Source organism: Microchirus variegatus, assembly GCF_963457635.1.
Source record: "Microchirus variegatus genome assembly, chromosome: 10".
Taxonomy (NCBI): Eukaryota; Metazoa; Chordata; class Actinopteri; order Pleuronectiformes; family Soleidae; genus Microchirus; species Microchirus variegatus.
In genome coordinates, this window is record NC_139811.1 from 15,372,796 (window position 1) to 15,391,759 (window position 18,964).

Below are 18,964 nucleotides of genomic sequence, written 5' to 3' on the forward strand. Positions count from 1 at the left end.
TCGAGTGTGATTTTTTAAAAGCAGCAGTGATGTGTCAAAAGCCTTACATGTGATGTGATCCATCTCTGAATGTGGAAAAGCACGCGGTCAGGAAAAACCGAGTTATGTTTTATGGAATGTCAACATTTCCTTGTGGAGTCTTCCCCCCTGCCCCACCCCCAACGCATCTGATAGTAGTGCACACACAAAAGGGGTTGCATATCTATGTACATACAAATACATGACGGCAGTGCTTAGATATACCATGAATACTTGAGTGGGGGAAATAATTGAGAACCCAACTGCAGTTAGTATACCAGCAACCTGTTCTTTTTCGAGGCAAATAATAAAAAATAAAATAAAAAAACAGACGAAAATAACTGGGAGTCTGTCCTGGATATGCAAACACACCCTATGAGTTTAAAAGCCTGTTTGAAAAAGGCAAAATGAGAACAAGATAGATTCCAGGGGCCAAAGAAAAGACCCACATCAAGTGTTCAGGTACTGCTCTCAGACTGTTTAAGGCTGGTTTCACAGTGCCTCCCTGCGCCAACTGGCTATTAGTTAGGCAAACTGCTGCCTCCTCTCTCAGCTACGTCTGAATATTTGCCAACCAAAAAAGTTCCAGGCAAAAGAGCAAGTTTAAAAAAAATAATAATACAAAAAAATGAAGAAGGCAGAAACATGTTAAAAGTGTGAAACACGATAAAAAAAAAGGACAAATGTTCTATTTAAAGGAGAGCATGTGTGATCTACCCAATCAAATCTACTGGGTATTTTTCCTCATATTTCGCTGCTTTGATAGACGTCCAAACATCCGGACGAGAAACTTCTCAGTTAAGGGCGAAATAAAAACCAACCCTCTGCAAACAAATGATTGTATGTCAGTCGTGCTCGTGTGTGTTTGTGTGTGTCAGTGTTGGCGCACACATGCACGCACGTGTGGGTTACACTTCCAGGGAGAGAAGTGGTGCTGTTGCAGACTGCCAGAGCCTGGGGAACCACTAACGCCCTGCTGATTTAAAACACTAATAGGGGCGCACACACACACACACACACATATATATACCTGTGGAATACACTCAGGAGTGCTCACAGATTAGCTTATTTAACAAGCCAGGTGCTTTCATATTCAAGAAGGGCAGGTGTCAAGGAACACCCAAGGACTTTTTTTTGTCAGGTCATGAATAAAAAAACAAAAAAAACAAAATGCCAAACACATGTGGGATTACCAGGAACCCAGCCCAGTATAAAATGATAAAACAAAACATAGAATAGAGTTGTGAACCATAAGTGCACTCTCTCTCCCTCACAAGCTACTTTTCTAGCTTTTTCTCCCTGTCAATGTGATGCTTTTGTGTTTTTCCAGTAGAATCACTTCAACATGCTGGTTGTGGAAGGCTCAAGAGAAACAAACAAAAAAAAAATGATGAAAAAGTAGAGTTCACCTGGGTAAAATAACCTAAACTTTCACCAAGAAGCTTAAACGTTATATAAGTTTGAGACAGTCTGGTGAGCTCACAGTGTCTCTCCAAAACAGCTTGGATTGGTCTGGGAGAGAGGAAGGTTTAAAAGGATGTTTCGTCTTCACAAAAATGTTCTGGTGTTGATGATGCCACGCTGCTGTTTTGCAGATCAGTCACGTGGCGTCAGGGCCAAATAAAGACAAGTGTCCCGGTGGTTAGTGAGGGGAAAAAGTTTAGCAGACATTCGATATCCTAGTATCAGTCAGTGGAGTAGTTGCTTTAATAACCGTTCTAGAGATGAACGGTTATTAGTGAGCCGATATGAGTCTGTGCGTAAATGTGTGCGACGGCAGGGAGCTAGAGATAAGCACATAAAAGACGCCAGAAGAGACTACGTGTACGAGTGTCTAAGTGTAAACCTACTGTATGTGGGCAGCCTGTCACGGTACAACATGTAAAAGTGTGTATTTTAAAAAAGAAGGAGGGAAAAACGTAAAAGGGATGAGGGCTTCAATCTCTCAACCGGCCGTATTACTGTCCACTAAACAAAGAGTTGTTTTGGGTTTGAAGCCTCTCATCGCCCTGTGGTCAGCTTGGGCCTTTACTGTATAAGTGTGTAAGTGTACGGTGTGTGTGTGTGTGTGAGTGTTGAAAAACCGGGGAAAGACTCAAGGAAGTGAACAGTCATCAGGGCCGTCGCTGTTTGAAGCCGTGTCTGAGCCGGCCGCATCGGACAGCACACGACCTGAAGTGACGATGACTGCCCTTCTCTTCTCTTCCTCTGCAACACAACCCTTTCCCTGGGTGCCCTCAATGTGCTGGATTGCCTGGAGAGAAAGAGAGAGAAAGAGACATATGATGTGACTGACAACAGCACCCTCTGGTGTTCAAATCAACAAACCTTCCAACAAGACACTGCTCATGCTTTTAACTCGTTCGCGTCTTACTTGAACAATGGTGTCGAGATTCTGTCGGGACGTGGACACCGCGTTGATAACCGAAGCTGGGCCCATGGTTACCACGGTGACGTGATGCGGTTGAGGGGCTTGGACCGGTGCGGGAACAATGACTGTAGCATGGTGTGTCGGGGCAGGAGGGGTCGCTGGAGCCACCACCTGGAGCAAAGAAACCTTTATTGGACCTATTGCTCACGTCATCACTTCACTGACAATATGTACAAATACAAACCAGTCATAACACTGCATACAGTAACCAGGATGTGTGTTTAATCTGCATTCACTGACTGAGTTATAATACTTCTGCAATACATGTGGGTTTTTATTGGCATCGGCTACGATCACCAACAACACACCAGTAAACATGTTCATTTCAACACCGCCTCCTCTGTTTTGGCCAGAAATCTCTAGCACAAACCAAAACTGTGCATTCATCCTCTGGCTGTTAATGTTAATGTTTGTAGGCATCCTCACTTTTTTAAACTTGGGGTCATCGCTTAATATTATTCAATTAATATATCGGATAATATAATGATTGAGTTAAAGGGACACCAAATTAAAATAAGCCAAATAGTAACCACAACCACATCACTGAGGTCTATGTTGGCGTTTTCTTTCCTTGGCTAGTTTTGTTTCCGGTGACACAGGGCTAAAAAAAAACAAAAAAAAACACCAAACAGAGCAGAACAAGCTTTTTAGTGGCATCTGCTCAGGTTTAAAATTCCCCCGGGAAACATGCCAAATTTTAGCCTGAAAGAACTCAACACACAAACAACCTGGACAACACCTTGAATATTGGCTATGCCAGATGTTCAGAATTACCCAATCGACATTCACTTTCTCATTGTGTCATTGGAGTTACCTCAACAAACAAATGACACACACAATCACTTCATGAAAACTGCCCATTTTTTTCCCTTGAACAGCAAATGATGGATGATCAAAACAAACAGTGGATCAGTATTAGCTTGACCAAAGAAGATCTCAACGCCTCATTAATGTATATCAAGACAGAAAAACAAGTAATATTTAAATTAATATATTTTAACCTTAACCCCATTATTTCAGTTTTAATATGAAAGTTTATTTTTGACCATGAAACCCGTACTTAAATAATTGTACCTCAAGTTCTGCTCATTGAACCACGTACCAAGGTCTGTTTTTTGTGACTACACACTACACACACACATATGTATATATATATATATATATATATATATATATATATAAAAATATAAATATATAAAAATATAAATATATAAAAATATAAATATATATATATATATATATATATATATTTATATTTTTATATTTTTATTTTTATATATATATATATATATATATATATATATATATATATATATATATATATATATATATAAATATATATAAAGGGTATTTATCATTTCCAGTATCTTTTATATGCAAGATTGGTTTGAGGTCATATCCCTCAGCCAGCTGTGCTTGGGGAATTACTCAGTGTCACATGGCTAAAACCAAGTGTGGATCAATCAGCAGTCATCTTCCACTATCCGTGCCCTGCTGCCACGAGCAGTCGACGAGCAGACAGAATGCAACTATTGATTTGGCATCATGTTCAGTTCTAGCAGCCTGCAGGAAAAAAAAAAAGGATAGAGTGGCTGCGAGGCCACAGGAGGCACACAGCAGTGTGTGTGAGCTGCACGCTTAATGTACAGTAAATGTGGATTTGATGCTCATAGCTGATAACACTGACAGCATGCAATCTTAAATAAGATTCAACGTGTACATAAACATTAACAGCCACACATCAGGATCTCCACTGAAATCTAATCATTTCTTAGAGGAAAAAATCTTTCGTCTTACAAATTATCAAAACTTTAAAGCTGTAGTATGTAACCTTTGGTGGTTTTTGTTCATGACGCTGTTGTTCTGCCTGTGAGTCAACAGAAATGATGTGACATAATTTGTGTGCTGCGTCCGACATCTGAACCTTCAAGCAACTCTATCAGACCTGAGGGAGTATCTGTGTGTATACAGCAGCAGTGCAGACTGGGTATAGAAGGTTCCATCACATCAAACTCCCGAATTATCAGGTTTTTTTGAGCAGTACGTTTCGCTTCTGAACTTTTCCACTAGCATGTCTTTGGTTTTCAGTCATGCTACGACCTGTGTGAAGCTGTCTCGCTTTACAAACGCAATGTTGCTGTTGCCTCCCAGCTTGACACAGAACAGATCACTTCCTGTGTGCAGTGCGGGATTATCTTCAGGCAACACAGGAGCTAACTCCGCGATGCTGTCACGTAGAACTGAGAGACTTAATAAGCATTGTTTTGACTTATCTGTGTCAATTGTGTTTATATGTATAACTTACGCACTACAGTTTTAAGCATGGACTTTGTTGACTGGACAAATGGAAGTCGGACTCATTTTCAAATATTTCTAACCTGCGGGCTGTGGACTGGAGTAAGGTCCCTCTCCAGCTGCTTTTGCTGGTTCAGATGAACATGGCTCTGTGTTTGGCCCTGCTGTTCCTGGACCTGCTGGGCGATGGCCTTAAGTTTCTCTGGGTACAACTGTGCATCCAGGGAACGCATCTGACAAACAGGCAGGGAAGTAAACGTCTCACTTGCATGTCCAAACAAATGCTTGTAACCGGGTTTTTATGGGCTCACAGTGGTTTCTGCCTTTAAAAATAGACCCAAAAAAACACTGTCGTTGTCCCTCACCTGATCTTCCAGCATCATCCTGACTGACCGCTCTTTCTCCAGCTGCTGCCTCAGCTCAATCATTTCCCTCCTCAAGTCCTCCGTCTTCTCCTCTTCCAGGATGTCTGGTGAGCCGATACCTTCATCCTTCTCCTCTGCACGCCTCCTCTTCGGGGAGGAGCCGCTCAACTCCTAGGGAAAGCGAACAGAAATTGGAGATCAGTTTTCAGTTTGTGCCACAGCGAGATAAAAGAAATGTCTGAGAACAGCTTTATCAACAGCGCAAGGTTGATGGAGATGCTTTACTTGTATGATTCGCTTGAGCTGGTTGTTCTGCTGCAATAGCCGCGTCTTCTCCTGCTCCAAAGCAAAAATGTAGTCTGCTGTCTGTTGCAGGATGGCAGCCTGGGAAACAGAGAACAATCATAATGTGATGGAGAACAATAACATGTTGACATGCAGCGCTAATAAGTCCAGTTGTGGTTGTAACGACTGATGCACGAAGCGCAATTTGACTCCAATTCCCATTATCTGGGTGTTTTAGTGCGTTGAGGCCCTCCTTGTTACATGCAACTCATCAGCCAGCTCATGACTGTTTGTGACTCACCTTGCTGAGCTTCTCTCCATCGCTGTGTGGGATGAGTGTTTTTAGTGACTGGAATCCTGCATTGATGCTCTGCATACGCCGACGCTCATTGCTGTTGGCAATCTCTCTGCGAATTCGCCTCTCTTGGTCCCGGGCTGTTTCTGGGGTCAGAGGAATGTTGGCCAGACTGGGGAAGAAGGAAGAATGAGGAGGGGCAGAGGGGTCAGTGTGACATAAAAGAGACTAAAAACAATACAATACAAACAATATCACTCAAATTCATTTTAAATTGAACAAGTGAAGGCACATGTTCAATAAAACAGAACCTCTGAATATATATGTACATTGTAACGTGTGCACAATGCCCATAATCAGTTGAAGGAATTAATGTAAAAGTGTTAAAGGAAATATTGAATATTGATGTCAACATTACCAAACAAATTCTAAGTCCTGGCCTGCATGTCAACATTTTCATCACCAACTCCAGAATGAACTGTATGAAAGGTGCCGTCGTTGGACACCTACATTTATACCCAAGAAATAACCAAATAAAAACCATTGATTGAGACTGAGGTAAACAAGACAGGCCCATTAGTTCTGGTTGGGTTTTTATAAGTGTGTCTAAAATGCATTGGGAATTTCTTTGTTAACACATAACAATCTGAATTGACATTTTAACAGTGAACAAGTGTTAATGTTAATTACAGTGCACAGTCTTTAGATATATACAGTGTGTACAGTGTTCACGCACGCAAAGCAGCATATTCTGTAATAATCCTACCAGCCTAATTCATAAGGAAAAATCCAACATATGCAGTGTGATGAGGGGAAATTTTGGGCAAACTTCCTCTAACAGCCTTTTAATCGGGCTCAGTATCTCTGGGACCCTCTCTAGCCAAGCTCTTATCTGTACTGACTCAGCTGCCTCAGAACAAACACTGGGAACAATTGTGCAGACACAGATGAAAAAGGTGTGTGTGTGTGTGTGTGTGTCAGAAACATGCGTGAATCAACACTGCAGCAGCGGCACAGCCAGAAAACCCATCCACTACCAAAACATGTCCAACTAGGACTGGACTTCACCATATCACACAGACACACAAACACACTACAGCAGAACAGCCTGGGTCCCAGTGAGGATGGGTTAAGGCTTAAAATACAGAGAGGGAAAAAAAAACATAACTATTGCACAATGGACCAAAATATATTTAAAAAATCAGAAAAAGCAGAGGTTGACCCATAAAAGTTTTTTCTATGGTTGATATCAATCTTCATCATCAGTAATGTCTGTCTCTTTAATCTGCACGAGTACTGCAATACATTCTTTTAGCACAGGGGTGTCAAACTCAAATACAGAGTGGGCCAAAATTTTAAACTGAACAAAGCCGCGGGCCAAGGTTGAACAAATTAACCTTTTAATAGGGACCCAAACAAGTTTTGCATTGAATATTGAACAAGCAAGGCTTATATAACTTTATAGTGACATGCAAAATCGAGTTTCAAATAATAATAATAATAATTAAAAAATATCAATGGCATATCAAATAAAATTTAAATAAAAATTGAATGCACCTTAAATACAGGATAAGCGATAGATAATGGATGGATAAAAATTGAATGCCTCTTTTCTATTTGCAGCCTTCTGAGGTAAATATCAAAATAAACTTTTTCCACAGGCTAATAATACATTTGAAAATAAAATAACAATAATGAATGAATCAAACATTCAAGCCTTGAAGTAGCAAGAGAAAGTGCATGAATAAAACGTTAATTATGGCTCAGTTTGCTACACTGATTTGCTTTAACACTGAATATGGAACAAGCAACGCTTATATTAGAGCATTATGGGATTTGTAGTATTAGCGGTGAATGCGGTATTAGAAAAATAATAAGCCAGTGCATGACAATCATTAATTGTGATAGAGTATCAGTATAACTTAATAACAAATTCATTGGACCCCCACCCAAAGCTGCCTTAAAATAACAGCATTGGTAATCAATGTTTATGTCAGTATGTTGAAGCTCTCTCTATATATATATATATATTGTCAATGCTAAAACTTAATTATTGTCATCCACAAATTCTCAAATTTACTGTAATACAGAAAACAGGATCAATTAACTAGAATTAATCGATTAATTAATTTCTTATTCTTGGAGAAGCCCAATGAGTCGGCTCCAATTTGGGTAGAAAAAGGTGAAATCAGTTTGTTATTTGCCAAATAAATAACAATAGCATTTTTTAGTTTTAAAAGATTCCTAAAATATTTGTCTTTTCGTTTTTTATGACAGGTGGTCTAATAAAACAGATTAATCAAAACGGAATTAACAGTGAAAGAATGCCATTTTTCGTTTCCTACGAGCATTTGAAGCCAGATCAATTACCACACGAGGGACTCCGTTTCCCAGACTGCACCGCAGTAACAGCAGTAGATCCCTCCGCCTGCCTCTTCAATCAGGGCTGCGGACGTATCAACGGGCCTTCAGCGACATACACACCCCCTTATATGTATCACCGACATTAATCCCACTTCCTTCCTCTCCGCGAACGCTAAATGCGCCGTTTTTTTATCGGGAGTAATGTGATTTAAACAGCCCCAAAACACACCCTCTCTATCATCTCCCACCACGGTGCCCCACAGTGCCGGAGCACTCGGACTTCTTGTATCATCCGCCATTACAACAATGCGGCAGGCAGCATGGCAGAGAGGTGCGGGCTAGAAAAGACGCAGTGGAAGCGTCTCGCAAGCGTCAACAAGACGCGCGTGAAACACGAAACATCAACAAAACTGTCGCCACGTCGTTCGGCGGCTGATTTCCCCCAGCAGCTGTACAGTTAAACGCTACAGGAGCGAGTCAAAGCACGGCGCCACACACAGGAAACAGACGCCAGACCCCCTCGTCACTTTTAACACCAGCCTCAAGCATGGCCGCACTACCCACAATAACTTCAGCTCAGCGAGAGCGAAATCGCCACACCACTGTAGCGCGAACGGCTTTAAAATAAACCCTTCCACGCTGCGTGACACCCACTCGACCCACACTTCGATATCTTACGCTAAAGCACAGCGCACGAGGGCGACACGGGGGGATATTTTGAGGATAAATAGTGCGAGGACGCGCTCTGGAGCGGAGCAGCAGCAGCGTGGTGTGCACGGAACCACGTGGTTTGTGTTTGTTAGCTCCAAAATACGTCGATTTTGCACCGAAATGTGTGAAATAACACCGCGGGCGAGGTGTGGAGGTCCGAGCCGGAGCCTCCGCTCTGTTCCCCGCTGTGTATTTGTTAGTGTGCGGTGGAAATAAACAGCCGCAGCTGTCCGCGAGTGTGTCGTGTACACAATAACAAGCATGTTGCCTCAGCGCCGTCTCTAAGTGCGTGCACTCAAACGCATATGATTTATAACAACAACAACAATAATAATAATAATAACAGCGCTGAGCGGAGCGCGTGGATACGCACCTACAAAGGCCTCCAATCACTTCTTTCTCCGTTTTCCTGAAATGTTGTAAGGAGGGCACCTTCTGAGCTGGTACCATGAAATACTCCATGCTCGCCTCGCTCTCGCCAGTTTGGTCCCCCCCCCCTCTAAAAAAAACAACAGCAAACACAGTCTCCGTGGAAAAAGGTGACGATAGAGGACGAAAATCCCGTGATCTGACGCGGGTTAAATGTTCAAAGAAGACGTGAATTCCTCGTCTGTGTATTGTAGTAGTTTCAGGCTGCTGAGAGTTGTAATGTTACTCGACTTCCAGCTGATGGGGTTCCCTCGTTGTGTGTGTGTGGCTCGCTCGCTCGCTCTCTCTCTCTCTCTCTCTTTCTCTCTCTCCCTGCATGACCGTGTGTGTGTGTGTGTGTGTGTGCAGCTGATCAGATGGCTTTCAAGGCGGGAAACAGCTGGTAGGAGTCACACACACACACTGCACAACCAAAAGCCTCCTTCCGCAAAGACTGGGGACTGCATGTAAACAAAGGACGATTTACCGCAAAACACTGATAGGGAATAATGAACCCTTCCTGAATGAAAGGGTCGAGTGCTGCATGCGTGATTAAAGAAAGAAAAACATCATTTATATCAATATCATTCATAATAAATATGGAACCAATATTCAACAATACTACAGAGAGAGAGAGAGATACTGTGCAAAATCACCATTAGATTGGTTGTTTTTCAGTACTGAACATGCAGTATAATTATTTCTCAAGTACTTAATTAGGAGAGCACATCTGGGAAATGCGGGAAATACATTTATTTTGAAGAAAAATAAAACCCAGCATTGACAGGTTTAAGTGTCAGGTTTAACCCTGGCTCTGTTAAACCTGGAGTGATACAACCTGTGCCAATTGTATCAATGTGAATCAATGTGAATCAATGTCATCAGACATTTGACAGACACACAAAAACAACAAAGCTGGTGGTGCCCCTGAGCCGTTTGCATATGTACACTGTGTATGGAGTCACATGCGGTAAAGGAAATGTGTATTACTGCGAATAGAGCGCGGGTATACAGGGGCGGATACTCCAACAACAGCTGCAATAAGCAGCCAACAGAGGGATCAGCTGACGGGTTGGCAGAGCTGCACAGCAACAGAGCACTGGTGGAGGAGGAGGAGAAGGAGGAGGAGGAGGAGGAGGAGGAGGACGGGGCCTTTTAGGACAAGCTGCTGCTGCTGCAACAACCCTGTCTGTGTCTGTTAAACCCAACCTGTTCACTGTTGACAGTGGACACATACGAGGGAACGCACTGCACAAACATCACTGAATTGGTTTTGCTTTGCTTTAAATAAGGTTGAGCCTCACAGCAGGGTAAAGTGCAGAGATTTTTCATGAACAAAAAAAGAAAAAACTAGGGACACATTTAAATTAGATGTCATTTCATGTATATTTCAAAGGTTCATAACATTAATCAGAAAAGAAGACTTGCACACTGTAATGTCATAAACATATTTGTAATAGATACGGATAATTCTATAGCCCAAACCATAGCCATGCATTATTATAGGTGAACCCCAGGTTGGGGTTGAGGTGGTGCTCAAGCACCTGCCCTTATATTTCCATATTATGTGTAAAGTTTTTGGTATTTATATTATATATTTATATTTTAATTACTGTGTGTGTGTGATTTGGCAGCAACTATTGGTAATATTGCATGTTGCAGCTGAATACCATTCACCCCACCTCACGCTCATCCCAGCATGAAAGCTATGGTTGCCTTTTGTTATAAAGACTGTCCATTTAAACCGTGGTCGTCCAACAATACTAACAATATCTGCTCCTGGTGAAAATAAAAGGTCTCATTCTCTGGTAATGCAAAACAACAGTTAATACATTCACGGAGAACTGTATAAAATAGAAATCATTTTTTCCACACTGGACTTTTGAATTTTCCATTACCCCCAGAATGAGCCTTTTATCCCCCTCCTTCTTATGTGGGAACATCCCCTGTTACACCTCAATGTGAATGACGTGATCATTCCTCTGTCTTCTACATAATAAATTATGCTGTGTGAAATTCAACACCAGTTCTGTGTGTCAAGATTAAATCAAGATTTGTTTTAAATGATCTAATTTAGTGTTAAAAATGGTTCAATTGACTCTTCACTGACTGCTTCAGTGTCGATCAGTATCACGTTAGAACAATGTGATGCAACAGTGTCTGTATTTCCCGAATTTAAAGAATTAAATGTACTGTTTCAGTGTTACTTAGGTTTACTGTGTATTGTGGGATGGGAGAACGACCTGAAGAGGTGTCATCAGCTACTACTGGTGCTTTACCTCCCCATGGTGGGCGGAGCCATCATAGCACGGCTGCATGAAACTGCTGTGACGTTGTTTTATACGGGATACAAACACGTTTTTTCTGACTCATTAGAATTAATTAATTAATTAAAAAGATTAGTTCAGCACTTCCTGCATGACCAGATCACAGACTGAAGCTAAAATACGGCTGAATGGGTTGTGATTCAGCTCACGATCACTGCCTTTTGGCAGTGCTTTTGCTGCATACACCAGACTCCTCTGTTAAATATTGATATTTTAGACATTTCCCTGGTAATTTTTGGAGATTAACCCTCATTTTTGTGATTGTTTAGTAATTTTAACTACAGTTTGGCTTGATTCTTGTGTTGGACGTCTCTTCCTGTGACTCTGACCAAACAGCGGCCGGCAGTCTGGTGACATCACGCTAGTAGTACCTAGTACAAATAAAGGTTCCAAAAGTGTTTTTCTACAAGGGCTTTGCTTCCGAAAAACTCTTTCCCGAATAAAGGGTTTTAAAAGGGTTCTTGGTAACACTAAAGCCCAATTATATTATATTATATAATTATAACTAATCATTATTAGTTATGCAGAGCCCTCTGCGTCGACCGATAGCCTGTCGGAGAGTCTCTGCATCGTCTCCGGCTGCACATAATATTTTTTAAGTGTCCGTCACTCCGTCAAGGGGCAACGGAGACGGCAAGGACTGCGATTGGTCCTCAGGACAGGCTGAGCTAAGCTGCTCTGTGCCGGCCACTGTGCGCACCGAGCGTCCACAGAGGCGGAGCTGATCACCGCCCACAGCTTTGCTGCGCTAATTTCTCGCCTCAAATTATCTTCAAGCTGCGTTCCGGGACACAGAAAAGTGAGAAACGGCCACTGTTTATTCCACTGCAACAACAACAACAGTCTTTCTCTCTCGGACGCCATTGCTCACTGTAGCCAAAAGCACAACAACCGTGCGTAGTGACCCCTACTGATCGGGCGGGAAATTGCAGTGCGTATCCGTCACCATGACGGAGAAGTATGAAGTTTCGAGGGGTCTCTGTGGTTACACAGTCGGATAACGCATTATGCAGTCGGAGAAGTATAATGTGGCCTTAAGGGTTTCAGGTGGAACCAACCGAAGAACCTTATATGGTTCTACTTAGCATTTTTATTTCTATTAAGAGTGTACCAGATTCTGTCGCAAGTGGAAATGCAACATAACCGTGCCGTGCCGAGGCGAGTCAAGTCGAGCCGGTGGAAACACACTATATAACCCGACTGCTGCAGTTGTGCCTCCAGAAATGAGATGGGAGGGCGTTTATATGGTGAAAAAATCTGCTAAATCAAATATCAGGAGCCAGTTTGACTCAATGGAGGCTGCCATTTTGGACCACCATGTTTTTTTCATTTGAAATTGTTTACGCTTGGATGCTAACTTAGACACTTAAAAGAGAAAGGGATGCGGGAGGGACATTTTATGGAAGCCAATTTCTGTGTGATGGTAAAAAAAGTCATAATTCATTATAATGACTTATATAATATATTGACTCTAGTCATTATGTTGAGATACTTTCTCATTATTTATTATCATTATAAGGACAAAGGATCTTTTGTTTTTCATCACACTGGCGCAAATGGGCTTCCATAACATTTAGCTGCAACCAATAATGTTGCCAAAATCTACACACTGCACCTTTAATTATGTAACCATTTTAAGTGTTTTTTTAGTTGTTTTTTTTTAAATGACAACCTGTTGAGGCAGAGGCATATACTGTATGTGGCCAGCATGAGAACAGAGAGACCAACCCTGCAGGAGAAAATATTCAACTAGCTGCAAAACAAATGGGTGTCAACCTTGAAGAAGGCCTGTTGATGTGGAGTGGAGCTGAGGCGGAGAGAGACGCATGGCCATGAGGACAGAGAGAAAAGGAGGGAGAAGAAGGGGAGAGTTTGGAGAGGAGCCGGGGACTGCCCATGGTGGATGGGCGGAGCAGTAAGCATGCGCTGAGCTGGCAGACTCTGGGCTGGTCCTGACGGGCTGGCTGGGCTCCGGACGGGCTGTCTGTGCGCCTCAGACGGTCGTGGGGGAGATTACCATCAACGCTCAGCGTCTCCTGGAGCGCGCAGAGAGGGAAACGAGCTGAAGAGACACGGCGATAACTGCGAGACGACAAAGCAAAAAAAACAACAACAACAGCTCCACTTCGGCTTCTAGACAAGCACCGAAGAAGACGCAGACGACCCCCCCCCCCCCCACACCTCGCCCCTCCACCCCCGCCGCCAACCCGCCCCATTTCTACCCTCTCCGTGTGCCATCCCTGTGGTCTGTCCTGCCCTCCCACCCCCACGGGAGAACCTCGAACATCCATAGGAACCCCCATTCACACATACACACACATAAACACACTTGACCAGCGTTGCCATTGAGCGATGCGCTCAGAATTTGGGAAGAAATCGCCCGTGGGTCTTTGATGCAGCAGAACCGAACCAGAGCTCTTCGTGTTTTTTTTTTGTCCTCAGTGGGAAGAGTCCAGGGCTGCGGATCTGGGTGTTTACACTTCTTTGACGGGTTTCCAGTGGAATGACATGCAACACATTTCACGCCACGGCAACAGACAAGGCTGTCACTCCGTAGATTAGTCTTTATTTGACACATCACAAGCTGCTGCTGTGAGTTGATGCGTGATTTTTCCAAACATCCTGACAATGGTCTGGGAACGGACCGCCTCTCCGGACACTTAGTAATATTTTTTAATTTTTTATCAAGACGAGTCAGATCTATAATCCTTCTTTCTTTTTTAAACGACGAAGAAGCGATTGATTGACGAGGAATCACTTGACAACCGCTCGAGCGCCAGGACCTCGCGTGCGAAGTTTGCACCGGGAAGAGGGAGCTACCAAGTCGGCGATATCTCTAGCTTTGTCCGCGGCATTTTCCTTGAAAGGTAAGACAGCAAACCCCACGTCCTGCACGTCACATTTAGTGATAAATAAACACAAATGAAGTCATACATTACATACACCGGAGAGTGAACTATTTTCTGACTCTCCGGTCCAGCGGGTCACAGAAACCCGGCAGCCTGACGTACGCACACTGAAGGCCGGCTGTTGCGGACGTGCCTTTCACCGGCGTTTGTGCCTTTTACGCACACACACACATACACAGTGTCAGTGCCTAATTCAGCATGGGAGCGACCCCTTTTCCTTCGAGTCTGGCTTAAATGTAAAGGCGCATCTTCTTCTTCTTCTTTAGCCCCGAGTGACATTTTTACAGCTGCACCACAAATCCTGTCCCATTTAGAAAGTCACAGCTCAGCCAGCTGTTGTGCAAGATCTCTCATGTTCTCTGTCACAACATCTGATAAAGAGTTCAACGTCTACAGGCTGCAGACAGTCACCTAAACAAATTATGTGTTGGTAAATAAAAGATGACCTCCTGCTTGAGGCAACCAACCAATTAGGAATCCTGTTCATTTTAATGTTTTCTATATGTTTTGCCAGAAAAGAGAATGGACACGTTGTAAAAGTTGCATGTCACAGAGTGGCTTTATTCGCATATTTAGTATATTTAACTGCAGGCATGAGGTTATTGTACTTTACTTTTACCTTATCTTTGTGTTATGAGTCGATATGATAATCAGTATCGGTCTGTGATCCGTATACTTTAAATATCATGTAAATGCTTCACGAAGCACAGACACCATGCTGTGAAGGGAGACAGTATGTGGTTAAAGGTTACACGTGTACCACACGCATGGAACATTATGCATCAGTACATGTTACATGTACATGTTATTTACAGCTAAGTTGATGTAAAAGAGGTAAAAGACTGTAATACTGGTATATTTAGAAATGTAATGTTTTGATGTCAGTATTAATATCGATATCTAACACATGAAAAGTGGTATGATCTGGGTCATAGCACTTTCAGTGTCCTGGCATGTGCATACAAGTCCGCATTCAGTTCATACTCCAACGAGAGTTCCACACATGTACTCAAGTCTCATAACCTCACTCCAGCGGTGGTAGTTTCTCTGCAGGAAATTGCCCTTATTTGTGTTTGATTGTGAGAGTTTTTCTTGTGACCTCGTCTTCTGCGCTGTCTTTTTGGACCAAAATAAGATCGTGCCACCCTGTGGACTGCAAGGTGTTGTGCTACAAGAGGCTTGTAAGGTCCTCGCGGAATCAAACTGGAGGTTTGCACAGATTTGGGCTCATGTAGAGTTTTTGCGGTAATGGGCAGGTGACAAAATACACAATTACACGGACTCCAGTATTAGTACTTAAAGTATGACTTGGCTCTATAGCCAGCAGTCCCGAGTGTGTGTTTTCTGCATGCGGGAGTGATGTGTAAAACCTGTGACAAATTAGTCATTTTACAATTTTTACTTCTTTTCGAACTTAGCTGAGGCCAAGCATGCATCTAGTGCAGTATGCAAGGAAGAGCACAGCCAGAGACGCTCGGATAAAGAGCTATTTTCCTCCAATTAAGCAATTCCACTGTCCCTAAGCCTAATTGTTTGCACACTGGGTACTCAGTTTGGGAAGGACCTTCTCCCCATTGGCTGCCTCCCATGGGCCCATTGTTCCAGGAGATGCCACGGTAAAGAGCTGAACCGTGCCAAGGCAGACCTAACAAGCCCTGTGCTGGAGTGGAATAAGGCCTAATCATTAAAAAATGTAAGGCCACAATGTAGACGGAGGCACACTCGGGGGGCGGAATGGCTGTAAATTTCCAAGGTGAATGTAACGTTTGTCTAATATAATGTTATGAGTGCACAAAGGAAAGACGTGGGATCAGAGGAGGTCTGGAAATCAGCCCACTGGACCTCGATCAAAGTGTGTGGGGAAGAGGAGCAGTGTGAAAAAAGCAGCAGAGTCTTGTCTCCTTTTCCTCCTTCCCCATTCCAGGCCCCTGCGATTTAATTCACAACCCCTCTCTGAACTGTGAGCACTGGTTCCCCTCACATCCACAACCTGTTTGCCGCATTGTTTATCCTATCAGCTGAGGGTCACTTCAGCCGTGACGCCCCCACCTGACAAAAGAACCAGCATCGCAAACACCAGTTACACACAGCCTCTCAGTGCAGCCACTGCAGAGAAAAAAAAAAAAAAAAGCCAAGCTCCACCATATAAAGCCAGATGTAGTCCAGCCGTGCATCCCTGTGGTGCCATTACAAGCTTGCAGGATATGTGTGTGTTTGTGGGCAGGCTCTCTGACTGCATGTTTGGCCAAATACAGTACAAACTGCTGGGAGCAACAAGTTGCCCAGAGTTTTAGGAGTTACAGGTTTTTGCAGCAGCGGTTATGAACGTTTTCTACCTTGCCAGTCTCCGAAAATTCAAATCATGGGTGTGGTTGTCACCCCACCAACACCCCCCCCCCACCGCTTTCTCCCCTGTTTTGAGATTTTTTACCCCACACCACCACAACTGTATGACATCATACCCCTGAGGTCCCAAACACAGCTGCTTTATGGTGGAAAAGGTGGACCCTAATGGCACAGTCCTGCGTCACAGTGCAACCACGAGGCATGCGGTGGAGGGCTTTTGGGAACCCACACTGCACTTGTGCTTAATGCCTTAATGCCTTAAACCAGAGCAATGAAAGTGAACCTCATCTGATATAAAGTGAAGCGTGATCAAATTGCATTCTGCAGAATGCTATCGCCATGACCTGAAAACTAAGTTTGTTTTTCACATTCAGTGCTGTCGACCTGTAAAACTATGCTTACCACTGGAGAAAATAAGGCTTTGAGGACTTGGGCTGCTACAAGTGGGTGGAATTTAAGTGGTGAAAAACTACACTTGGGAGTGTGTTTGAATTAATATCGCAGCGGGGTTTCATAGCTGCTGGGGATTAAAGTCAAGATGAAATGCAGCTCAGAAGCAGGGGAGGGAGGATTACAGTGGTCAGTGAATGAGGTGAGAACATGGCACCTTGAATTATTTTCACAGGGACAAGAGCCTCTTAATCCGGACATGACATGACACGACCATGTCCCATGGCACATATGGGTTTTAGAGTTTTAGATTGAATGCTAATCAGACGAAGGGCTTTCTTGTTCAAGCTCAGCAGATGAAAGACAACCCCCCCCCCTGTTGTGGTATGTCATTTCTCTGACATGTTCAGTGCAGTTGCACATCTGAGCTTTTTTTTTTTTTCTGGCTTTAAATGTCATAGGAGATGCATGAGAATCACAGATGAATCCATGTGGTCCTTCACTGAAAGAAAGCAGAGTAAAGTTGTTGTTAATAACCATAGACTGTTTATAAAAAAGAATGTGTTGAATAGCCACCAGGAAGTGACTTTTCTCATTGCAAAAATAACTCTTTCATGGTCTTCAACAGCACATTGTGTACATTATGTTCCCCATTCAAAGGAAAATAGACAATGAACAAGGCACATATGAGTGGACACCAGTGTGACTGACAGCTGGTATCTTGTGATGTCTTTGAATTTCAACATCGCTAATCTCGAGGCTTCAGAATGTTTCTCATGGGGGAGACGTCACTATCAGTTCTCACTCTAAAGCTTTATGGTCATCATCAAATAAGGTTTCTTTGGTGATTAGTGATAAAATTATTTGCCTTAATCTTTTATTCTTTAGCCTCAGTGCCAACAGACCTTCAAGCTTTCAATCCACCTGCTTTACTTTGAGCTGACTTTAGATTACAAAACCCAGATTATTTGGCTTCAAACATCAGTGCGATGTGCTGCATTTGTACAAACAAAGCCGATGTGCTCTATAAACCTAAGTCAAAGTTGTGAACGAGAGCAAAACAACCGCCACATCTTTAGTAATATTACAAACTGGCGCCATACATTTTTTTTCCCCACAAACTCTATCATAAATCATTTCCACGTGTGCTCCAGTGGCGGTGACACAGCCACACTTTGGAGCATCTGAGTGTGACATGTCCCAGCACGGCCACGGTCGGGTTTTGTGAAACCCATATACGTTAAGAATGGACTAAACAGATACAGAGCTTGACTCACACTGACTCGCAAAAAAAACTAAAAGAGACCAGCACATACCGCTTTGCTCCCTGGCTGGCTGGGCTCACGGACCGTGCATTTTTCTCCAGTTAAACTGTAACCACTAATCACCTCACGGCCTCACTGTTTCCTCCTGCAGCAGACCATTCCCGGTTCCCTGGGGTGATATAAGATGGCCCCTCAGGGATATATGGTCTACCCTTTCCTAAAATCACCTGTCTGGGACAACCCAAATGGACACTTTTGCTCTTTCTGTGAGGATCTGCCACAGTGAAGTTGAGGGGTCAGTTCCTCTGTTGCAAAGTCTGCAGGCCTGCATTTCCAAAATAAACACAGACAACTCAATGCCTCACTCCAGCTACCCCACCCTACCTCTTCTAATTCTCTTTCATGCTACTTCTGCACTCCCTGCTCTAGCGTGAGAGAATTTCCAGCTCACAAAAGGCTTCATGCAACACACAGACAGACCATGGCTTGGGCAGAGTGCGCTTGATGAGGTAAAGTCAAGGAACAAAATAGGATCAAAGCCAAGACATGAAAGAA

At 43.2% G+C, this 18,964-nt stretch overlaps 1 protein-coding gene across 1 annotated transcript; it reads right to left on the reverse strand.

Moving 5' to 3' along the window:
• Positions 1-2,113: 2,113 nt before the first annotated feature.
• On the reverse strand, positions 2,114-9,226 carry tfap4 (transcription factor AP-4 (activating enhancer binding protein 4); the record flags this gene model as incomplete). The annotated part of the gene is made up of 7 exons (XM_083896265.1): positions 2,114-2,272; positions 2,393-2,560; positions 4,828-4,977; positions 5,110-5,280; positions 5,395-5,493; positions 5,696-5,861; positions 9,138-9,226. The coding sequence occupies 7 exons, from the start codon at positions 9,224-9,226 to the stop codon at positions 2,114-2,116; spliced, it is 1,002 nt and encodes a 333-aa protein (XP_083752391.1).
• Positions 9,227-18,964: the final 9,738 nt, after the last annotated feature.